Below are 24,500 nucleotides of genomic sequence, written 5' to 3'. Positions count from 1 at the left end.
TAGCACTGAAAAGGATGATGATGGGCATGATGATGGTAGTGGTGGTAGTAATAATAATAATAATTATAATAATAACAACAACACAGCTACTATATGTCAGGCATTGTACGAAGGATTTAAAAATATGATCTCGTTTGATCCTCATCCCTGTCCTGTAAGGTAAGGGCCGTTACTCTCTCCATTTTGCCATTGAGAATATGAGGTAAGTGACTTGTCCAAGGTCACACAGCTGCTACTTATTGAGCCAGATCTGAACTGACTCCATTGGGCCACCCAGCCGTCTATCTAGGGTGCTCCCCATGTGTCCAGACCAGAGCAGAGGCCACAAGGGAGAACTCCCGCCCTCTCTATCCTCTTGGTCTCAATGCAAGATCAAGGAGAGGTCAGCCATCTGTCCCCAATCCCACCCAGAGGCTGAGAGGAAGTCTGGTATCAGCCCGAGGCCCTTAGCCTGGGATCTCCAGGGCTATTTCTGGGGCCCCTGCACAGAGGGAGCGCTGGGCCCTGGGCATCGAGAGCTGGGTTCGGGGTGTCCCTCTTGCACTCACCAGCTGTGTGACCCCGGACAAGTCAGTCCATGCTCTGAGACCCAGTGTGTTCATCCCCTAATGCAGATAATAAAGCCCATACAACCCGCCTCCCAGTGCTGATGAAAGGCAGTCTGCTGATTCGCAAACTGCAAAGTATTCCATCGACATCCATTATTGGTCGACATTTCCCACAGTCTTGACCTGAAGCTCTCAAGGCTCCCACCCAGAACCACAGCTATGTGCTCAGCTCAGGCCCCGGAGCCAGATTACTGGGGGCTTAGTCCAGGGTGGGTACAGGGCTGGGAAAGTGAGCGTTCAAATCCCAATGACCCTGGGTAAGACCCTCCACCTGAGCCTCAGTTTTTGCACTTATAAAATGAGGATAATACATGCTACCTCTGAGGTCCCAGAAGCCCCAGTCCTGGCCCTGATGTCCCTAAGGCCCAGGCCCCAACCCCGATGTTCCTATGGCCCCAGTCTTGAGCCCTGATGTTCCTGAGGCCCTGGCCCTGGCCTTGATGTCCCTAAGGCTCCAGCCCCGGCCCTGATGTCCCTGAGGCCCTGGCCCTGGCCTTGAGGTCCCTGAGGCTCCAGCCCCGGCCCTGATGTCCCTGAGGCCCCAGCCCTGGCCCTGATGTCCCTGAGGCTCCGGCTTTGAGCCCTGACCCCTTCTCCCCACATACACACCTGTGGATGCCTGAGCACTCGATGCACAGCAGGATGCCCAGGTTGATGCTGGCCCAGCGGGGGTCGGGTTGCCCACAGTCACAACACTGACCATTGCCCGCCACACTCTGCACCCGCTGGAGGATGCTCTCGCCCTTGCTGCTTCTATCCCTGGTGTCTGGGGCGGAGTCAATGCTGCTGGTGGATGGGGATGCCGTTCGGTCTAGTCTCTGGGAAGGGAGAAAGCCGGGGGTGGCCCCTGGATCAGGGGGCCTTCAGCAGAGCCAGGTCTGTCCTCCCCCCATCCACCATGGCCAGAGGACAGTGGTGTGCTGCTCTGGCAAGCCTGACCAGCAGGTGGCAGGGCAGCCCTAGAGTGCAGCCCCTACAGCAGGGCCCAGCCTCACCTCGATGTAGTAGCTGTCAGGGCTCTCCCGGTAAGCTGAGGCAATGCTGGCCTGGACCGCCTGCACCCAGGCCTGGCGCAGCTTCTCTGAGTCAGCCTGGAGCATGCAGCTCCTGGGAGGGAGGAGGAGGGGTCGATGTTGGGATGGGGCGCCGAGTGCCCGAGCTTCCCCGGGGAGCCCCCCCATCCCACGCGAGACTCCTCTGCACCGACTCAGGAGCAGGGACACCTCCTCCAGAAACCCCCCACCATCCTCCCCAGCCACGGGCAGGGCCCTTACTTTGTAGGGGAGACCACCTCGAAGCAAAACCTCCGCTCGATGTCCTCACATGGCTTCACAGTGCAGAGACGGAGATCGTCCACAACCACAGTCAATCCATCCTGGGGAGGGGGACCAGGGAAAGCCCAGACAGCTGGGCCAAAGAGCACGGACGGCCTCACGGGCCACCCCTGGCTGGCCACAGCGCTGCCCTCGGATCATAAAGCCAGTGCCCAGCCCACTGCACCTGCCCTACTAACCGTGGTATCAGTTCCTGACCCCTGCCTCTCAGCCCGGGAGCTCTTACCCACTGGTGAGAAATCAGGGTAATGGATCATGCCATATATGTGTATTATGTAGCCTCTCCTCTGCCCCCCCCCCATCTCAGCCCCAGCCCCCAGTGGCCCAACTCCCAGCCACTCACCTTGAGCTTCTTCTGGTAGACCAGTTGGCTGTTCTGGATGGAGAACCACCTCCTACAAGAAGAGAGTTTTGAGGTGCTAAGAGAGCCAGAACAACCGTCCTCCCCGGAACTTGCCCTTTCCTCCTGATACTTTCTCTCCTCCGCTTTTAGGTTAAACTCAAAGTTCTGTCTGATATTTAACAGTCCTTCGCCTTCTGGTTCCGACTCCTTCCCAGCCTTCTTGCGCATGACTCCCACTCCCGCAGGCTCTGCTCCAGCCAGGCCGGCCTTCACCACCTCCAACATTCTCTCTCAAGTGCCGCCTCCTTTGAGACTCTCTCCCAAGTCCTCCTGGAGTCAGCATCTCCCGTCCCCCAAGTACATTTTGGGGGCTTTACGCTGCCTTTACTTCTCTTCCAACATGCCATGTAAAATGTAAGTCCCATGAGGGCAGGGGCGCTTTTGTCCGTCCATTGTGCCCCAGTAGTGGGCACTTAACCAATGCTTGTGCAGCAATTCGCCATTCCCCCATGCTCCCCCTCATCTTCCACCACGTTCACCCCAAGTCTCACCGATTCCATGTCTTAAAGGCATTGCTGGCTCTCTTGAAGAGGTATCCCTCCATGACCACACCATTGGGAGCATCTACATCAAACTCCACCTTGGATTCATCATAGGAGAAGTCCTGAGGGAGTGCGGGAAGGAGAAGGGGTCAGAGAACCAGAGGAGACCCACCTAGGGCTCTCCCCCCTACCCAGCATGCCCCCCCCAATTGCATGCTGCAATTATCAAAATCTCAGCACCTCCAACCAACAGATTCATTCATCCCCCTCCCAGAAGGGGAGAGAGGTGCTAGGGAAGTGTCCGTGGTGCTGAAACCAGCTTCCTGTTCCAATCTAAGTCCCCCCCTCCCACCACCTCCTCCCCTCTGCTTCCTCCCCAAGGGTCTCAGAAAAATAGGCAAACTCACCTGCAGCAAAGTCTGAAGTCCACAATTTCCAAGGGGCAAGAGGGGAGAAAAGAAAATGAGTGAAGGACTCCCCAAGAAAGACAGTTCCCAACTCTCTCTACCCCTAACTCCCAGAGTATCTTCCTAATGAGAGTACTGTCAGATCCCCCAAAGGGCAATCCCACATTAGGAGGCCGTTCTGTCCCTATTTTCTCCTTAAAATGTCATAAACAAAACAAAAACAAAAACAAAAAACAGTCTTGGAAGTGTCCCTAAGGACACATCCATCACATAGCTCTCTGCCACCACCTCTGTTGAAGAGAGAAAGAAGTTTAAGAGGTTAGACGACCTTCCTAAGGTCACACAATGAGCAGAAGTGCCATCACTGGAACTCAGGACTTTTGACTCTCAATTCAACATTTTTTCCTAATTTTTTTTGTTGTTGTTGTTGTTGCTGAGGCAATTGGGGTTAAGTGACTTGCCCAGAGTCACACATCTAGGAAGTGTTAAGTGTCTGAGGCTGGATTTGAACTCAGGTCCCTCCTGACTTCAGGGCTGGTGCTCTTTCCACTGCACCACCCAGCCGCCCCTCTGTTTGACATTCTTTTCACTACAGCATAGGATTTCATTGAGAAATGATCCTCACGACTCAGCATTTTCACTCTTTTTATCATTGCTCGCTTGCATTTTATTTTCTTTCCCACTTTTCTTCCTGTTTGAGCTGATTTTTTCTTGTGCAGCAAGATAATTGTACAAATGAGTTTACATAAAAAAAGAGAAATGATCCTAACTACAGTTCCTCACATTTGTACACACTGAGTCACAGAGAGGGCAGGGGCCTTGCCCCATGTCACACAGCGGGCCAGTGACAGAGCCACAGCTGGGTCACGGGTCTCCTGCCTCCCTCTTCACAATCCTCTCATTACTTCCCCCCAAAAGTCACAGTGATTCATGGCCCTGAAGTCCCCCTGTCCTACATAATGATGGACCTATCCCCAGAGAGGCCATTCTTTGGTCCTTAAGTGACCTTGGACTTCCTGCTATTGAATCCTTTTCAGTCATGTCCAACTCTATGGCCCCATCTGGGGTTTTCTTGGCAACAATACTAGAGTGGTTTGCCATTTCCTTCTCATTTTACGGATGAGGAAACTGAGGCAAACTGGATTACGTGATTGCCCACCAGGACCACACATCTAGTAAATGTCTGAAGCTATATTTGAAGCCAGGTCCGACTCCAGGGCCGGAGCCCTAACCACTGTGCCACCTAGCTGCCCTGCCAATAGGTGGGACTACCTTCCGTCTATTGAAGCATCCAAGGGGAAAGGGGACAATATTCTCTACCTCTATCAATAGCAGCTGAAGGAGGAGGGATTTAAATTAGACACAAGTACTTTTTGACCTATGGTACAGTGGAGACAATACTGAATTTGGAATCTCAGGGCCCGAGTTCAAATCCCAGATCTATCACTCATCAACTTTGGCAAACCACTTGATTTTTCTGGGTCAAGGTTTCCTCCTCTGAAAAGGAGGGAGTCGGGTTAGAACGGGGGCGGGGGAGCCACACAGCACAGACCCAAGTTCAGTGACATTTGAGGATGGAGGGAGTTCTGGCAATGTGGGAGGGGGGCGGAGAAGGCTCTGTGGAGGAGGCAGGATCCGAGCGGAGTCTTAAAGAAAGAGAAGCAAAAGCAAAGATAAGAAGGAAACATTACAAGTGCAGAGGCTATTTTGGGCGCTGCATTGTGCAGGGGTTGTGTTGTGTCTGGGGTTCTGGCTTGGCTGGAAGCTAAACTGTACAGAGGGAAGAAGTCGTGCGGAAGAAGCTAGGAAAGGCAGGCAGGAGCTAGATGGTGGAGGGCCTAAAGCGCCAGGCCGGGATTGTACATTTGATCTTAGAGGTGACAGGGAGTCACTGAGAGTCCTTGAGCAGGGGAATGACGTGATCAGACCAGGAAAATGACTTTGGCAGACAGGTGCAAGACGCATCGGAGTGATTGAAATTCAAAGGGCCAATCGGGAAGTTATTACAACAGTCCAAGCAAGAGCAGACGAGAACCGAATCAGGGGGGTTGCTTGTGCAATTGAAGAGAAGGGGACGTGAATGAGAGCTGCCATAGAGGCAAAGATAGGAGATATGGATCGGATACAGAGGGAGGTGGGCAAAGGAAAAGGGCATCAGAGGTAACTCCCAGGTTAATGGGAATGACTAGAAAATGGTGCTGGGCACAAGGGCAACAGAAAAATCTGGAGGAGGAATAAGTTTAAGGCATAGTCTGAGACACTGATTTTGAGATGCCTCTGGAACATCCTGAAGTCATCCCTCAGGCAAGAGAGGAGTGAGAGCTCAAGAGAGGGAGGAGGGCTGGGTGGGAGTCATGCACCCAGAGATAATGCCTGAGCCTCAGGGAGGTGATGAGGCAAGAGGCAGAGACTGAGAGACTTCGGGAGACAGAGACACACAGAGACATTTAGAGAAATGAGACAGAAAAAAAAAGAGAGAAAGCGAGAAAAACAGCAAAATGAAAAGGAAAGAGAGATGTGGACAGAGGGAGATAAAAATAGAAAGTAAGATGGAGAAAGAGCAAAATAAATAAGTGAGACAGAGAGAGACTGAGAGATTTTGATAGAGAATCAGAAACTCTCAGAGATATACAGAAAAAGAGAGACAGAGAAATGAAAGGAAGGAGGGAGAAATGTGAAGAGAGGGAGATAAAAATAGAAAGTGAGATGGAGAGACAGAGAGAAGTAAGACAGAGGGGTGCGAGTGGGGCTACTGTGAGCAGAGGGAGATGAGAGAGAGAAAAGAGGGCAGAAAGGTCAGTATAGAATCTTGGGGGATGCCCACAGTTGGGGGGTAGGTGGAAAATAAGGATAATGATCCACCAAAGAGACTGAGAAGGAGCAGTCAGACAGGGAGGACAATTAGGAGAGAAACTCAAATGAGGAGGGAGTGCTCTACATTAATTGCAAGGAGATAAAAGGATGGATAATGAGAAAAGGCCAGTGGATCTAGCTGCTGAAAGCTGCTGGGCAATCTTAGAGAAGGCCTTGTCAGGCAAATGTCTGGAAATTGGATTTTAAGGAAGAGAGAAGTGAATGAGGTAGTTGGCAATGGAGGCAGCAAGGACTGAAGATTCTTACCCTAAGTGTGGCCAGGAAAAGTGAGGGAAAATATACGGCCGTTGTTTGAGGGGATGGCAAGCTCAAATGGGCATGAAAGAAAAGCTGGTAGAGAAGGAGACATTGAGAAGGTGAGATATGTGGAAGATGATTCCTGGAAGTGACAAGAAGGAAAGAAGGAAGGGAGGGAGAGAAGGAGGGAAAGAGAGAGGAAGGAAGGGAAGAAGGAAGGAAGGAAGGAAGGAAGGAAGGAAGGAAGGAAGGAAGGAAGGAAGGAAGGAAGGAAGGGAGAAAAGGAGAGAGGGAGGGAGGAAGAGAAGGGGAGGGAGGAAGGAAAGAAGGAAGGAAGGAAGGAAGGAAGGAAGGAAGGAAGGAAGGAAGGAAGGAAGGAAGGAAGACAAGCATTTATTAAGTGTCTACTATGTACCAGGCTAAGCTGTGCTAAACTTTACAAATATTATTTCATCTTGTCCTCACAACCAGTCTTGGAGGTAGAGGCTATTATTATTTTTACAATTGAGGAAACTGAGGCAGGTAGCAGTTAAGTGACATAGCGTTTGAGGGAAGATTCAAATTTGGGTCTTTTCTGAAAGCCAAGGCCAGTGCTCTCTCCCAAACCTGCAGCTCTAAGGCCCAAGCTCCCTCACTCCTGTCTGATAAACAGAGAGATGGGAGTAAAGGACAGGATGGAATTGTGGGAAATAGAGCTGGGGAGAAGGCGCTCACAGGAAATGGGCCTCTATTTGCTCAGCAAAGTAGGAGGCAAAGGCATCTGCTGTGAGGGGAGGAGGAGGAGAAAGAAAAGACTTGGAACAGATGATGAGATGAGTGGGACAGAAAGTCAACCAGGAATAAATACAAGTTTCATCACCATGCAATAGCAAGAGCCCATCTGGGATTCAATAAAAAGTGTGCAAGGACCCCGTTAGCATGGTGGTGATCGCCTCCTTTTAGAGGCAGCTGGAGGGCACCATAGTGCACAGGGCACTGGACGGGAGTAGGGAAGTTCTGAATTCAAATTTAACTTCGACATCTCTTTGAGTGGCCAATATAGATCAAAGTGGTGGGTCATGGTAATTGAGGATGTCAAGAAACTAGGAGTCCAGGATGTAGATGGGAACATAAGCATTTAGATTTTGCTCTGGAAGAGACCTCAGTGGCCATCCAGTTCAATCTGCCCATTTACAGGGAAGGAAACTGAGGTACAAAGCAGTTCCATGACTTATTCAAAGTCACGCAGGCTACCTGGCAAACCCCAAAAGCAGGATATGGGTCAAGAAGTATGAGAGTCCATGAGGAAGCTAGTGAACTCCTTAAGAAAGGAGGAACAGCCCCTCCTTAGAGACAATCCACTTCCCACTCCCAGCCTTTGCATGTCTTCTCCCCCATAATTGTGTCTGAGAAGTCCCTGGCTTCCCTCGAGGGGCAGCTGAAGCAATAGTCTCCAGGAGACCTCTCTTGACATACACCCCGATATTGCCATCATTCTCCCTCCTTCCCCATACTCCCTAGCTGCATCCAGTATATATTCTGTGTGTATTTATACATAAAGCACCGTTTCCCCTTCAGCAGATCATGTGTTCCTTGAGGGCAGGAACGATGACATGTGTCGAGTGCACAGAATTTGCTTAATAAATGCTCACTGATTGATTGGTTCTCTGCAGAGATGGGAGACTATAGTATAGTTATGTAATGGCTATATAATGTTGCTTATACAATTGGAGGGAGGGAGAGAGGGAGGGAAGAAGGGAGGAAGGAAAGAAGGAGGGGAGGGAGGGAGGGAGGAAGGAAGGAAGGGAGGAAGGAAGGAAAGAAGGAAGGAAGGGAGGAAGGAAAGAAGGGAGGAAGGAAGGAAGGAAGGAAGGAAAGAAGGAAGGAAGGAAGGAAAGAAGGAAGGAAGGAAGGAAGGAAGGAAGGAAGGAAGGAAGGAAGGAAGGAAGGAAGGAAGGAAGGAAGGAAGGAAGGAAGGAAGGAAGGAAGGAAGGAAGGAAGGAAAGAAGGAAGGAAGGATATATTAGGAAGTCTTACTGACCTGCTTCCCCCCCCCCAGCCTCAATCCTTTCCTTTTTCATTCTTTGTTACAAGGGGGAGCTAGTTGAATAGGAAGCAGGAAAAGATATACTTTAAAGGCATTGATACCAATTGGATTTTTTTTTTTTAAGTATGACCAAAAAAAAAAAAAAGAGAGAGAGAGAGAGAGAGAGAAAAAAAATTGAGAGGAAAAGTCCAACCGATCACAAGCATCAGGGAGCTGGGTTAGGTGACAGATGGAAGGAGAGATTGCTGAGTGATGGGGGCAGGGAGGGCCGGGGGAGGGGAATAAGATGCCAGTTCCTCCTCCTCCCAGCTCAGTGAGTCAGGGCTAGAAGGGAAAGAACAACGCGCCACTAGAAAGGAAAGTTTTCTGAATAGCCAAAGTCCCGAGACATAAAAAGACAGTAGAAAAATAAGGGGTTAATGATGAAGCAAGAATTGCAGAGGGCACGGAAAGAGAAATCAGCAGCTAAAAGGGATTGTGGTGAATGAGGAGGACAATGCAGAGACAGGTAGCAAGAGAAGGAGGACGTAACCTCCAGGAAATAGCAATAGCAGCTCTGCATCCTAAGCCCAGCCAAGCTTTGCCCAGGTCACATGGCCCAAAAGGGAGAATGTGGTCCAGGGAAATTCCGCAGGCAAAGTCCAAGAATCTTGGCAAACTAGGGTTTGGGCATCTGTGAAGAGAGATGGTTTTAATTTGAAGGCCAGGAGAGGGCTGGGGCTCAGTGAGAAGGACTCCTGCTTCTCTAGGGATCAGCAGAATGGAGATGAGTTTGGCTGACAAGGCAGCAGAAGGACAAGCAGTGAGGATGGACGGCATGGAGAGTGCGTCTCACACTCACGAAATTGGCAGCAATGGTCAGTGATAGAAATACCCCAGGCTGGAGAGGCTGGAGGCAGCCAACGAGCACCTGGACCGTTCTGGAAAACAACTAGGACTTAAGCCTTATCACAGTGCCGCAGCTACCTCCCCATGAGTCCATCGGTTCTGTTTAACTTCTTATTGTTGCCAATTGGTTGGCAAGGAGTAAACTATATCAATAAATTACTTTGGGATAAAAATAAATGATATCGATAAAATATTTTAGAAAATAAAATACTTGGAGTAGCTAGATGGCACAGTGGATAGAGCACTGGCCTTGAGTTCAAATGTGGCCTCTCAGACACTTACTAGCTGTGTGATCCTGGACAAGTCACTTAACCCTAGTTGCCTCACAGAAAAAGGGAGAGAGACAGAGAGAGAGAGAGAGAGAGAGAGAGAGAGAGAGAGAGAGAGAGAGAGAGAGAGAGACAGAGAGACAGAGAGAGACAGAGAGAGGGAGGGAGGGAGGGAGGGAGAGGGAGGGAGGAAGGAAGGAGGGAAGAAAGAAAGGAAGGAAGCAAAAAGGAGGAAATGAAAAAGGAAGGAAGAAAAAAGGAAAGGAGGAAAAGAAAAAAGAAAGAGAGGGAGGGAGGGAGAGAGGAAGGAAGGAAGGAAGGAAGGAAGGAAGGAAGGAAGGAAGGAAGGAAGGAAGGAAGGAAGGAAGGAAGGAAGGAAGGAAGGAAGGAAGGAAGGAAGGAAGGAAGGAAGGAAAGAAGGAAGGAAGGAAGGAAGGAAGCAAAAAAGGAGGAAATGATAAAAGAAGAAAAAAGGAAGGAAGGAAAAAAGAAAGAGAAGGAAGTGGAAAAGGAAGAATAAAAAAAGAAGGAAGGGAAGAAAGAAAGAAAGAAAGAAAGAAAGAAAGAAAGAAAGAAAGAAAGAAAGAAAGAAAGAAAGAAAGAAAGAAAGAAAGAAAGAAAGAAAGAAAGAAAGGAAGGAAGGAAGGAAGGAAGGAAGGAAGGAAGGAAGGAAGGAAGGAAGGAAGGAAGGAAGGAAGGAAGGAAGGAAGGAAGGAAGGAAGGAAGGAAGGAAGGAAGGAAGAAAAAGAAAATATTGAACTGAAAGACTGACCTACAAACCCTGCACCCTGAAAGTTGAAAGGAAGAGGGTCCCCCAAGAAGCCGGAGCAGAGCTCTGTCTGGCACTCCTTCCTGTTAGGATTCTTACAAGGTACTTATGCACTTAGTTCACACCTTTAAAGGTTTGAACTCCTTTCCATTCTCTGTTTTTCTTTTGCCATTCCTCTGCTTTTGCCATGTAAAGATGGACCATAATATCTGCCCTGTCCACTTTAATTATTGTCTTTGTCATCGTTATTGTAATTGCCCAGTGGGGTTATGTATGGGGCGGTCCTTTGACAGGGGACACCTGGGGAGCAGCTGGCTCCTGCCCTGCACAATGCCTGGCACACAATACACACGATGAAAATGCCCTCTTCTGCCCTTACCCTCTGCTGGATCAGGGCATGTTTCCTCTCCATTTCCCGCTTCTCCACCGCTGAGTCAATCACCAGCTGGTCCAGCTATTGAGGCACAGAGAACAAAGTTCTGTGTCACATCAGGGGGGGTCCTAAAAGTCTGCAATCACACATTCATTCACTCCTTGACTCCTTCATTTATTCACTCAACAACATTCCGATCCACTCCAAGCCAGTCCACAATCCCAGAGTCTCATGGAGGCAGGCAGTGGGCGACCTAGTCACATCTGCCCCAAATCCCAGCCCTGCTCCAGCTGGACCACAGGCCCCGGCTCACCTCTGCGGCCAGCTTCTTCATGTAGGGGTCCAGTTGGTGCAGGAGGCTGTAACCCTGCTGGAAGAAGGTGTACTGCGCGTGCATGAAGGACAGCATCTGTGGGATGAGTGATGGGGATGCTCAGCCCCTAGCCAGGGCACGTCCCTCCTCTCACTGAAGGGCCCGGTGGGAGCCCCTGCTTCTACAGGGCTTGGGATCTCCCTGCCCATGAACCATGCACCCACAGTCCTGCGCATGGGCCCAGACCAGGGGCCTCCATGTGTGTCAGCAGCTACACACACCTGGGATCAGAGAAGGGCCCTGGCCCCCATGCCCCCAACCATGGGGGACCCAGGCCAAGCTGGGGTGCAACATGTACACACAGAGTGTGGTGTTTGGGGAAGGAAGGGGGAGGGGACGAGCTCTCACCGCATCTAAGATCTCAAACTTCTTCTTAGCCTGAAGCACGTTGATCTGCAGAGACAGACACAGAGAAGGAGAGAAGGAAAGGAAGGAAGGAAAGGAAAAAAGGAAGAGAGAGAGAAAGAGAGAAGAAGAGAGAGAGGAAGGACAGAAGGAAGGAAGGAAGGAAGGAAGGAAGGAAGGAAGGAAGGAAGGAAGGAAGGAAGGAAGGAAGGAAGGAAGGAAGGAAGGAAGGAAGGAAGGAAGGAAGGAAGGAAGAAAAGAAAGAAAGAAAGGAAAGAGAGAGAAGAGAAAGAAGAGAAAAAATGAGAACATGTGAGCATGGAGCCAGCCTGGAGCTGGGGAGGCTGGGAGGCCGAAGGGAGGAAGGGCACTGATCCAGGCTGGCTCCCAGCCCACACACTGCTCATTCCCCATGGTCCCCCCAAGGCCACAGCTGCCACTGCCCACCTCCCCTGAGCTCCATTCCAGGCCGACCGTTATAAAGGGTTTTCCGCGGCTTCCAGAGGCACCTTCAGGACCTGTCACCAAGCCTGCCCTTCCTGCCCTTTCATAACTATCCCCTGAAAAATCCCCTCTCCTCCTCCCCTGCCCATCCAATCTCCCTCTTTCCAAGGACGCCACGCTCCTTGAACAAACAAAGAGGCGGCCCTGTGGACTGTCCAGGGGGTTTTCTTGGCAAAGATCCTGGAACAGTTTCCTTTTTCAGCATTGAGGCAAATAGTGGTTAAGCAACCTGCCCAAGGTCACGCAGCTATAAGCATCTGAGGCCAAATTTGAACTCGGGTTTTCCTGACCCCAGGCCTGGGAGTCTCCTAGCTGCCTTCAATCTACTCTTACCAGTTAATAATAATAATATCAGTTATACAGTAACTACCATGAGCCAGACACTTAACATATATTAGCACATTTGATCTTCACAACATTGCTGGAAGGTGGATACTATTATTATCCCCATTTTACAGATGATAAAACTGAGGCAGATGGAGGTATAAGACTTGCTCAGGCTCATCCGGCTGTCTGAAGCTGGATTTGAACTCAGGCCTTTCTGACTTCAGGCCTAGTGTTAGCTGCCATATGCCTGACTCATTTCCACTTCCAAGTCTTTGCTTGTATTTTTTTTTTAAATCATTTGTGCTTTTATATCATCTTATTTCCAAATACGTTTCTCTCCCTTTCCCTGGCCCTCCCCAAAGATTCATGCCTTATAACAAAAAGGTTTTTAAAAATGGAGAGAGAAAAAGCCAGTTCAGCAAAAATGTCCAAAATATCAGTACAAGCCTGGTTCCACACCCAGAATTCTCTCCCTGTGCTAAGAGAAGATACAGATCTTGCCTGTGTTCTACTTTTTATTCTCCCTGGGACCTCCAGTGCCTCCATCTCTCAGTCTTTCTAGAGGTCCTCATTTCTGCTCTTTGTATTCCTAGTGCTTAGCACAGTGCCTGGCACACAGTAGGTGCTTAATAAATGTTTATCCACTGACTAAATCTGCATTAAAAAGGAAAGCTTGCACTGATGGAACCAAATATCTGGAAAACAAATTGATTCTCTCTCCCCATCCACCATATTGACTGCTCTTTTCTCCATCATCTTTTCACTGCTCACACCTCCATCACCTCAGTAAGTCGTCACGGCCTTTCTACCGAATCCTCCGGAATAACCTCCCCTCCAACGTTATCCCTCCAAGCATCCTCCGTACACAAACAAAGCAACGTGCCTAAAGCACCGATCTCACCATGTTACTCCCTCATCCAGAACCTCCATTTGTTCCGTTACCTCTGGGGTCAAATACAAACACGTCTGTTTAGTGTTCAAAGCCTGTCAGAAGCTGGCTCTAAGCTACCTGTCTCATCTTATAGATCGACACCTTGTGTGTATATGCATACATATATATTTGTATTATATATCAGTACTTATATAAATACACTTGTATTATATCAGTACCTATATTATTTTTATTTGTATCATATAGCAATACTTTAGTATTATATATAAATTTATAATATGTATCAATACTTCTTTTATCTCTTGGATCAAATACGAACATGTCTGTTTCATATTCAAAGCCTGTCAGAAGCTGGCTCTGACCTACCTGTCTCGTCTTATATATATCAAAACCTTGTATGCATATATATATATATTTTTTTATTATATATCAATACTTGTTTTATCTCTTTGGTTAAATATAAACATATTCAAAACCAGTCGTAAGTTGGTTCTGACCTGTCTCTTTTTATATAATAATATTTCATATATATATATATATATATATATATATATATATATATATGATATATCAGTACTTATGTGTATGTGGTTAGATAGATAGATGGATATCAATACAGTGTATTTTACTGTGCAGCCAAACCAGCCATCTTCCCTTCGTCACATGGAACAGTCCCTCTCCCTTCTCCCTGCTACCTGCAGGCTGTTTCCCACCCAACCGCAGCCTTGGAATGTACCCCCCACTTCTGCCTCTGAGGAGTCTTTCAAAGCCCCCACACTCCTGTGCACACTCACCCCCCCCAAGCAGCCTTCTTCCCTGCCTTCCTTTCTCCCCTTCTCTGAATGTTCCTCATCGACAAGTCCCGCATCCTCCAAGAACCCTCTGGCCCCTGGCCCCGAGCTCCCTCGGCGCTGACTGCCCCAACGCCCTTGCCACTGATCACTCAGGAATTTCTGCTCCCTGACTTAACTTTCTGGGTGAATCATTCATGAAGTGGGGGGCTGGCCTTAACTTCCCAGAGTCCTTTGGCTCTAACATTCTAGAGGTCTCCCCTCCTTCCCCCAGCACAGGGTGCCCAAGAGTTGCTACAAAATCATTGTGAGTTCTGGTGTGTCGGAGCTGCAAGGAGCCCCTACCTAGAGAAGAAGGGAAGTTCAGGGAGGGCCGAGTTACTGAGCAGCAGAGGCTGGACGCACCCTAGGGTCTCCCGCCTGCCCCCCAGCGCCCCTTCCCTTGACTGCACCAACTCTTCCCAGCATTGTGCTGTGCCGGGCCTGACAGTGCCCCCCCTCCTCCATGCAGAGACCTCTCACCAACCTGGAGCACGTAGTCCAGAGCCAAGTGCGGAAGCACTTGCGGGTGAGGGTCAGGGCGCCAGTGGCCTCCTCGGACCTCATGCGGCCGGTGTCGCGGCGCCTGTGCGTTCTTCACCAGAGACATCTCCATGTCCTCTCGGACCTTGTCGAACTGCTTCTTTGTTTCTTTGAATTTTCCTAACGTCACTGTGGGGAATAGGCAGGAGAGGTCAGCTGACGAGGGAGGGAGAGGCGAGGGCTTAGGTGCCCTAAGACTCCCCATGTGCGCGCCTATCCGGTGTTGACCTTGGGGCCTCTGTTGTTCTCATCCAGAGAATGGCAGAATTCCCTCTTCTCATTGGGGAGGATGTGCCCCAGCCCTTCTGACTCCAAGGCAGGGACAGGGATATGATCCCAAATGGCAAAAACCTCATGAGCAAAGGGCTGTTAGCTGAAATGAGCCTGCTCTCTGCCAGGGTGGTACAAATGGGGAAGGAAGTCCACTGATACTACAGAAACCCGTTTTGTATGATTTCTTCTCTCTGTGTATCTCTGTCTCTGTCTCTCTCTTACTTTCTATCTCTCCTTCCTCTTTGTCTCTCTTTCTATGTCTCTCCTCTCCATGTGATTGATATCATATTATTTTCTTCAATGGGTGAGGGAAGAGTGGATGAGATCTGGAACGCAAAATTTTCAAAAATGAATATCAAGTATTTTGTGTGTGCAACTGGAGAATATTTAACAAAATAAAAGTATAAGGAAAGAAGGGAGGGAGGGATCAAAGAAAGGAAAGGAAAGGAAGAGAGAAAAAAGGAAAAAGAATGAATGAATGAATGAGCTGAGAGGATAAGATTAGACGGACAGAATTCCCCCTTCTCATCAGAATTGGCTCAAAGAGGAAATAACATCTATACTCAATATGGATATAGAATCTATTTTACCCTTCAGGAAAATAGGGAGAGAATGGATATGGAAACAGGGGATAAAACAGAGGGCATGTTGGGAGAGGGAGTGGTCAGTGCCAAACCCTTTTGAGGAGGGCAGGGTGAAAGGAGACAGAGAGAATAAATGGGGGGAAATACAGTTAGCAATAAGAGCAATAAAAATCATTTGAAAGCAAGTTTCTCTGAAAAGGCCTCATTTCTCAAACACAGAGGGAATTGAGTCAAAGTTATAAAAAATAAGAACAATGCCTTAATTGATAAATGATCAAAAGCTATGATCTATGCCCAAAGGGCTATAAATTCATGCATATCCTTTGACCTAACAACACCACTGCTAAGCTCACCAAAAGAGATTTAAAAAAAAAAAAAAAAAAAAAAAAAAAAAAGGAAAAAGAGCTATATGTACAAAAAATATACATAGAAGCTCTCTTTTCAGGGCGAAAAAATTGAAAATTGAGGGGCTGCCCATCAATTGGGGAATGGCTCATAAACTACTGTGTGTTTATGATGAAATATTATTGTTCTCTGGGAAATAATGAGCAGGATGCTCTCAGGGAAAAAATAACCTGGAAACTCCTCCATGAACTCAAGCAAAATGAAATGTGCTGTATACAAAGTAACAGCCATGTTTTGGGGTAACCAGCTGTGAATGACTTTGTTATTCTCAGCAGTACAATCATCCTCGACTACTCTGAAGGAATCATTATGAAGAGAAGGAACCGATTGTGTCTGAAGACAGACTGAAGCATTCTCTCTCTCTTTTTTTTTTTTTTCTCTCTCTCTCTTTTTTAAACTTAATTTTTCTTGAGGGTTTTTATTTTTCTTAGGGTGGGAGATCTGTATTTTCTTTCACAATCTGACTTTTTATGGCAATGTTTTGCAAAACTTCACATGTGGTTTCTCAATTGTGGGTGGGGAGAAGGGAGAGAACCAGAACTCAGAAGTTTTAAAAACATGTAAAAGAAATGTTGTTTTGAATGCAATTGGGGGGAAAATATTAAATAAATATATCAAATACGAAAGCCCTTCACAGCCTTATTTCAAGCCTCCTTTCCTAAATTTGTCTAAAATGGATCTTCTACTGAGTGTTTTGCACATATGTGAGAATTGTTCAGTCATTTTCAATCACGTCTGACTCTCCGTGACTCCCTCTGGATTTTTGTTGGCAGGGATATTGAAGTGGTTCACCATCTCCTTCCCTGACTCATTTTACAGATGAGGAAACTGAGGCAACCAGGGCAGAGTCACGTGCCCAGGCTCACATCACTCAAACCCGAGGCCAAATTTGCACTCAGGTCTTTCTCATTTCAGACCCCCACCCTCTTTCCAGTGCAGCATCTAGCTGGGGGAAGTGTATATCACTAGGGGCAACCCCATCACTGTCGGTAGTCCCACTCTTTGTGGCTCTGTTTGTAGTTTTATAGGCAGAGATATTAGAAGGGTTCGCCATTTCCTGCTCCAGCTCATTTTTACTAGAGGCAATAGGGAGCCCCCAAGGATGCTTGAGCAGGGGAGGAACACGGCCAGCCCTGTGCCTAGGAATCCCAATCTGTGTGGAAGATGAATCAGAGCAGGGGCCAGGGAGGAGGCTGCTGATGCTTAAAGCAGAGAGGGCTCCTTGTGGAAGTGCAGATAACTGGCTTCTCACGAGACACAAGGAATGAGAGAGAAAGAACCCAGAATGACTCCAAGGTCAGGAGGAGCACATGCCCAAGGATGACCCTGGACAAGGCAAACAGGGAGTCTGGGAGCGGGAAAGCAACCTACGGGAATCTGGAGGCAGATGCAGGTGGGGGGAGGGGAGGGAGAGATGGGAAGGGACCTGGGGGAGAGGTTGCCAAGAGCCGCAGGGAGTGTAAGGGAGAGGAGGGACCCCTGGAGCACGCGCCCCTTCCCCATATGTAACACGGGGCATCAGACCGGACAAGCCCCTTCTGGCTCCACGCTGACCGTCCCACACAGAGAGAAGGACCAGTCCAAGCTCACCCAGGCAGGCAGCGCCCACTCCAAACACCCGCCTGATTCACCTCTGACCCAGAATAAAAGCATCTAGGTCTTCCTGGTGCATGTTTGGGGGGTATAGGGGAGCAGCTGCGGGGCAGGGGAGGGGGAGCACCTCTGAGTGGAGGAGGGGGAGCACCTCTGAGTGGGGGAGGGTGGGGATGGAGGGGCTGGGAAAGGGAAGGGGAGCACCTCTGAGTGGGGGAGGGTAGGATGGGGGCTAGAAAATGGAAGAGGAGCACCTCTGGTTAGTGGGAAGGCAGGGATGGAGGAGCTGGGAAGAGAAAGGGAGCACCTCTGATGGGGGAAGAGGGTAGGATGGAGGGGCTAGGGGAAGGGGAGAGGGAGCACCTCTGAGGGAAGACTGTGCTGTACTCCTTTTTTTTTTTTTTTTTTTTTTTTTTTTAGGGGAGGATGCAATTGTACTCACTCTTTGACAAAATTGTGGAGTTGCTGCCGCACTGACCGCTGGGCCTGGTCAAACAGGATCTAGAAATATCCAAAAGGAGGGATTTGGGGGAGCCGTGGGCAGGGGGGGCCTTTTCCTTCTGCTCCTGAAACGTTTGGGGGATGGGGGGATTTCTCCCCAAATCCAGGCTCTCCTTCCAGCCACCAACGTCTCCCAGGCCGAGAAGCTCAGTCAGGATTCCCCCCTTCCCCCAGGGGCCTCTGGTGCCATCTTCCCTCCCCAGACAGAGGCCAGGCCAGCTCCCCCATCTTGACCCAAGCTTCCCTGCACGGCCAGCAGATGGCGCTGCTGCTCAGAGCTGCCCAGATGTTTGGGCAGCTGTTGGGGCAAAAGGGTCTTTTGGGGGGCAGAGGGCTCCCTCAGGGTCTCACCAACCCCACTAGGCCTCTGGTCACAAGAGGGCCCCCTCTCATGGGGGGGACCATGCAGGGGCCCATGTTACAGGGGATGGGGGGCTGAAGGTGGGGAGATGGCTGCTCCCCGGGGGTGGGACCACAGCTATCTCTCCACACACAACAGCTGCCCCGCCCCCATCCTCGGGACCCCCAACGGCATCACAGGACAAGATGCTCCCATTGGGGCGACAGATTCTGGGGTCCTACAAACAGCCAGGAGGGGCTTGGGGAGCGTCATTATGCACATGGGGAGACAGGCCCAGGGCTGCTGGAGGACCTGCCCCTAATCACCCCAGTGGGAAACAGCTGTGAGGAATTCGAACTCAGGCACAAGGCTCCAAGCTCAGTATCCTTGTCCCACACAGCCTGGGCCCCCGGGGAGAGAGAAAAACACTCCCCCTCATCACCATCTGCCCCCAGAGGGGGGGGAAGAGCCGGGGCTGAGGGGCAGGTGCCGGGAGGGCTGGGCCGGAGGAGGCAGCACTGGGCGCAGGGCAGCCGCTCAGAGCCTTTTTAGCTCAGGGAGTGTTTATTTCTGAACTTCCCCTGCTGGGTGGGTGGGGAAATGAAGGGTTGTTTAGTCTGGGTTCCAGCTCCCAGGCCAGCTCCCGACCACCCAGAGCGGGGACATCTATCCGCAGGGACCTCCGGGCACGGGACCGTGGGAGTCTTGGGGTCCCAGTCAGTGAGTGCCAGGACGTGAGTGCCGGGGTGGGGGCAGGAGAGAAGCCGTCTGTCCCCGAGTCCCCCGGACAGCCAGGGGACCCGCAATGGCTCCCGGACAAGGGTTACTTTGAGCCAGGCACTGTGCTGAGTGCTGGGAATATCCAGAAAGCCGGAAGCCAGCCCCTCCACCCCCCACCCTAAAGGAGTCCGGGCCGGAAGCTCAGCCTTGGCCCTTTCCCCTCTGTCTGGACAGATGTTTGGCAACATTTGGCAGGAGAGATGGCCCCAGACTGGGGGGAAGGGTGGAAGTGGTGGACATGCTCAGACTACCTTCCCATGGCTCTCCTAGTAGCCACCGAGGCCAAAGGTCATTGTGTCCATCCCCCTGCCTCCAATCGGATCACCCCAGCACTAGCACTGCCTGAGAGATCTCTGACTCAAAAAACAAGGAAAATGCTTGGTGGTCCAACTTGACTCCCCCAAAACGAAGGGCCGAGGTCCCTGACTTTCCTCCCCGGTCCTTGTCTCTTCCAGGGTCTATCTGGCTATTTCTAGGGCTCTCCTCCCCCTCCCACACCCCTAGCTCCGGTTACATCCTCTCCTCTGCCCCCTCCCCCTCATGCTGGACCATGGCCCAGCCAGACTTTTGGCTCCCAAGCCAGACATCCCCAGCCAGCATCCTCGAGCTTGGGCTGTGCTTCCTCCTGCCCCAAGGGACAGATTCACAGTGTCCCCTCACCCTGGGCTTCCCCGGCACAAACCCTCCAGCCCGAGGGAGATGATTAGGGTGGAAAGGTGTCCAGCTCGCTCCCCATGACTCAGAAACGGGCCTGAACCGCCCAGGGGCCTGAACTCTGTGTTCCCTCCTAGAGCACTTCCCGGACACAGCCCAACAAAACTGTGCTCCCCAAATATTCCAAGCCCAGGGAGCTTCAGTTAGGGAGGAGTCTGGGAGGACTTCAGTGGGAGGACGTACAAGGGAGATGATGTGGCTGACGAAGCCCCAGAGCCAAGGGTCGAGGTGCTAAATAACTCTGAGCCCCCGTCCCAGCAGCAGGGGATGAAGGAGGGAGGGAGGAGCTGTTCTTACCATGTGATAGTTGATCATTTCTTGAAGACTGTCTCCAAATTTCTGCAGACATTCCTGGAAGGAAAGGAAAAGGGAGACAGGATGAGGTGGAGGCAAGGGCTAGGGGGTTCCTAACGCCCTCCTCTCCCCCTTGGCCCTTAGCTCATCCCCAGGCTGGTCCAGAAGGAACCACAGCAACCGCCACAAGCTCCCTTTTCATCCCTGCTATTTCTGGGGATCCAGGACAGTTGGCCCCACAGCCGCTGCTCACCCCCCTCTCCCAGCCCTCTAGGGTTCCCAGCCTATTTCTAGTCCTTCCTATTCTGGCTGGAACTCTTCCTATGGCACTGGGCTAAGTCTGGCTCCATGGAAATGCCTCTTCGGCCACACGACCCACAACCTTGGAAGTGCCCCCTTGACCCCGATGTTTGATCAACATGGTCCCTAAATCTACTGGGCCCCAATCACTACAACAGCCTTGGAATTAATACAGGAACTAGCTGTGGGAGCCTCGGCAGATCACTAAACCTTCCAAATTGTCATGTTTACTACATTGGCCCAGCCTATTCATAAGCAGTTGTTATTTCTCCAATTATTTAGATATGAGTTTATTTGTGCAAAAAGTGTTTTGTTTGGGTTTCTCTTGGCGGATATTCTCAGGTATTTTCTATTAGAATTTATTTTACATTTATTTTATTTATAATTATTTTAAATGCAATTTCTTTTTCCATCTGTTGCTGCTGGGTTTTGTTGGTCATATATACCAATACTAATGATTTGTGCAGGTTTATCTTATATCCTGCAACTTTGCTAACATTGTTAACTATCTCATCACTTATTTCAGTATGCCCAAAGAATTTCTAAGACTATACAGAAGAGTGGCCCATTGCTTATGTGGAGGCAGTTGCCATGTCCGGAGCTCCCCTGCCCAGGAAAATTCACAAGTGTGGACTAAAATAATCAAGATGACTATTATGGCCATTGAGTTCTCATCTTTCTGTCGGATGGAGTTCAACTAGAAACAATCCCAGGACAAGTCACTACTGCCATTAATATTATTCATCACGTCTTCCTCGTGCTCCTGGGTGATGCAGTCCAAAGAGAAATGTTCCTAGGACGAATCACCATCTTGCTATTATGTTTACAATTTTGCAGACCACTATGTTCACTTCGCTTTTCTGTTTTTTGATCTCTCCCATGCTTTTCTCCTTTTGCTAGTCAGAGAGGCACTCGAAGTCGGGCACTCTGGACCACACGGGCTCCCCACATGCGTTAGCCAGCAGTAGCGGGCACCAGTAGGCCCTTTTCAAGTATCCTGAAGCGTTCCCAAGTCCAGATAAACTACCACTTGGGGTCTCTGAATCTCTTCTCTTAAGGTTTCTCCACCAGAGCCAAGCCAAGCATCTCCCCTGCCAGGGCAGGAAGACCCCTTCTCCCATTAGAGAGTTGCGGATAATCCCAGTTACAAACCGTGGCTTCCTGATTCTTGACCGCCCCCTCCCCCTCCTCTGCCAACAGGCCCGGCTGGGGGCCTATTCTAGGGGTGAGCTCCTCCAACCCCCTGCCCTGCCCCATCCCAGGGTCATCCCCCTTACCGAGACCACCTCATCGTTGCGGCACTGCTGGACAGGTCCCGGACGCCGCTGACAAAGTGCTTGTTGGTGGTGATGTAGACCTTGCCAGCCTCGATCATCCCACTGCAGAGTTTGACCAGCTGCAGGGACAAAGGGGGAGGCAGAGAGCCCTGAGTGAGGGGTACTCTCCCTCCCTCAGGGCTTCCTGAGTGAAGGATTGCTGCTGGAAAAGTCCTCAGAGGCCATCTAGCTCGACCCCTTTTCAAGAGAAGAAAAATGAGACTCGGGCAGTTAGATGACCCATGCTGGCCCTAGAGTTACCAGCTGTGGGACCTCAGAGTCACTTCAACTCCCTTTGCCTCAGTTTCCTCATCTGCAAAATGGGGGTAGTAATATCCCCTATCTCCCAAGGTTGGTATGAGGGCTAAATGAGATAATTGTTGGCACGTAGTAAGTGCTATGTAAATGTTAGTTGTTATAATTTTTGAGGGAAAACGGATGGTGCAGTAGATACTAATAATGAGCTTGGAATCAGGAAGACTGTGTGACCCTGGGAAAGTCACTTCACCCTGCCTGCCTCAGTTTTCCCATCTGTAAAATAAACTGGAGAAGGAAATGGCAAACCACTTTCTGTGTGATCCTGGGCAAGTCACTTCATTCTGTTTACCTCAGTTTCCCCATCTGTAATGAGCTGAGAAAGGAAACAGCAAAACACTTTGGTACTTTTGCCAAAATGGGGTCACAAAGAGTGGGATGTGACTGAAAAATGACTTTATTAAGTCATTTGCCCAAGATGGCATGGATAATTATTTGAACCCATAGCCCCAACTCTAGTAGAACCAGAAGTATGGCACCTGAGGTCATAAGGTAGTAGCCTCCAAAAATGGGCCAGCAGGGGCTTGGGCAGAGGGACCTCCTTTTCTGGTATAGGGCCCAGGCACGGCCAAGTGTGAGCACGGCTGATGTGGGGGGGCACATGCAGGAAGCTACCTGCACTTGCCCCCTCCCTCCTCCCTTGGCATCCCTGGGCATCCAATGCCTTCCTTCCTGACCCAGTGACAAAAAAAAAAAAAAACCAACCCTAGAACCACTAGTCAAGGAACTGGCTTTTGGGAACGGTGGAGGCCTCCAAGCCAGCAGCCGAGGATGAATTTCAGGCAAACGGATCCAGACAGAAATGGGTCAAGGCGAGGTCAGAACTCTCAGGCCGGGAGCCAGAGGCAGCTCTAGGAAGGCCGGGGAAGTGATGACCAAAGCCCAGGGGAGGCATTCAGGGAAGGCCTGTGGTCAGCCAGGCCCTTGGGAGGGTGCCCAGAGCCAACCTCGAAGGCCGCTCCTGGATCGGGCCTAAGATCCCATCACCTGAATAGGGGACCCCAGCAGGTTCCAGGAGTTCAAGAACCAGAGCGAGGGGCCTGGACGGTCAGGACCCAGAGGGCGACTGCAGAGACCAGAGTCTGAGGATTGCCAGCGTAGACTCCCAGCTCTCGCCCAGCCCCTCAGGAAGGGGTCCCCCTGCCCTTGCTGGCCCTGATTCACAAGAGCACACCGAGGCAGACAAGAAGGTGAGTGACCTGCCTGGGCACACAGCTGCCAAGCAGCAGCTGTGGAATCCAAACTCAGGCTCTCCTGGGTCCAAGACCAGAACTCTGGCTCAAGCTACTTCCGTCCTTTCTGGGCTCCCTCGGTCCCAAATGTTTCCCCTCCCTCTCCCACCCTGCCCCTAGCCCCCCTCCGGGCTAATCCGGGCAGGAAGCCGTGAGATACGCCAGCTGCTGCTCAGCATGGGGCCTGCAGACTCACGACACATGGTGGCTGCAGCCCTGGGGACACACGCATGAGCACAAGCACACAGACGCCCCTTCCTTGTGCACTGCCAGGAACCCCCCATGAGACTAAGGGGAACAGGACCCCCTTCCCAGAGGGGAAAGTCCGTGGGGCCCTTCCCTGACTCTGAGAGCCACCTGCTGCCCCCCAGCATTCCTCCCTGCCCTCCCCTTCTCTCCAAGTCCCTCCTCCAGCCCCCCATCCTCATCCTGCTCCCAGCCTTGGGGCCGGACCCTCTCTCCTGCAGCTGCAGCAAGTGGTGAAAGAAGGGGACGTCTCTCACCTTGTCCAACTTCGCCTCAATCTCCACCACATCTGTCTCCACCTCATCGATTGTTGCCCTAGAAACACAAGGACCAGAGCTGAGACACGAGAACAGGATCAAGGGGGGAGACTTCCCACCCCATGTGTGGCCAATATGGGAGCCACCCCTCCTAAACAAGGAGCAAAGGGGAGACCCAGGGGATGAGAAGGCAGGAGGGTCCTGGGGGACCAAAGAAAGGCTGCCCCCCATCCCCCACGACCTCGGGTCACTGCCTCCCCTTCCTGCCCTGTCTGTGGCAGCCCCTGAGTCACCCAGAGAATCCGAGGCCCCTCCCTCCCCACACATGCTCCTGCCCAAATTACGCCTGCAAACTGAACCGCCCTCCTCCCCTAAATGGGGCAGACGGAGCCTCCCCAGCAGCCCCAGGGAGAAGGCCGCCTCAGTGGGACAGAAAACAACTGCTAGAACACTCTCAGTTAACCCCAAACAGGAGGGGCAGCGAGGCATCTCTCTGTGTGTCTTTCCTGACCATGGGCCCGGCCTTCCCGGCAGGACACTCAAAGTACTAGGGGCTGCTTCTCCCTCCGGTTACCAGCTAGCTTAGTCTTCTGTTCCCTGGGTACATTCTGGTAGGCCTGACCAGGGAGACTATGGCTGAAGTTAAAATCTAGAGGGCTGAGATGGAGCCCCAGAAAGGGGTGGGCCAAGAAGGAAAAAAGGAAGGAAGGAAGGAAGGAAGGAAGGGAGGGAGGGAGGAGGGAGGGAGGGAGGGAGAGAGAGAAAAAAGAAGAAAGAAAGAAAAAGAGACAGAAAAAGAAAGAAAAAAGAAAGGAAGGAAGGAAGGAAGGAAGGAAGGAAGGAAGGAAGAAAGAAAGAAAGAAAGA

The 24,500-nt window shown here is 50.7% G+C and overlaps 1 protein-coding gene across 1 annotated transcript in view; it reads right to left on the bottom strand.

The window, feature by feature from the left end:
• Positions 1-24,500, bottom strand: part of ACAP3 (ArfGAP with coiled-coil, ankyrin repeat and PH domains 3) — a 55,460-nt gene that overhangs the window by 12,705 nt on the left and 18,255 nt on the right. The window contains 18 exon segments of the mRNA XM_074306614.1: positions 1,218-1,426; positions 1,604-1,715; positions 1,883-1,983; positions 2,286-2,337; positions 2,837-2,949; positions 3,235-3,246; positions 10,677-10,751; positions 10,984-11,079; positions 11,392-11,436; positions 14,429-14,457; positions 14,460-14,499; positions 14,501-14,604; positions 16,609-16,616; positions 17,782-17,840; positions 19,972-20,025; positions 21,546-21,577; positions 21,580-21,664; positions 23,635-23,692. Coding sequence (XP_074162715.1) covers positions 1,218-1,426; positions 1,604-1,715; positions 1,883-1,983; positions 2,286-2,337; positions 2,837-2,949; positions 3,235-3,246; positions 10,677-10,751; positions 10,984-11,079; positions 11,392-11,436; positions 14,429-14,457; positions 14,460-14,499; positions 14,501-14,604; positions 16,609-16,616; positions 17,782-17,840; positions 19,972-20,025; positions 21,546-21,577; positions 21,580-21,664; positions 23,635-23,692 — 1,284 coding nt within the window.

The sequence above is a fragment of the Sminthopsis crassicaudata genome, chromosome 3, assembly GCF_048593235.1.
Source record: "Sminthopsis crassicaudata isolate SCR6 chromosome 3, ASM4859323v1, whole genome shotgun sequence".
NCBI classification, from domain to species: Eukaryota; Metazoa; Chordata; class Mammalia; order Dasyuromorphia; family Dasyuridae; genus Sminthopsis; species Sminthopsis crassicaudata.
The sequence above is the reverse complement of the archived record's forward strand: the minus strand, read 5'-3'. Positions and strand labels throughout refer to the sequence as shown.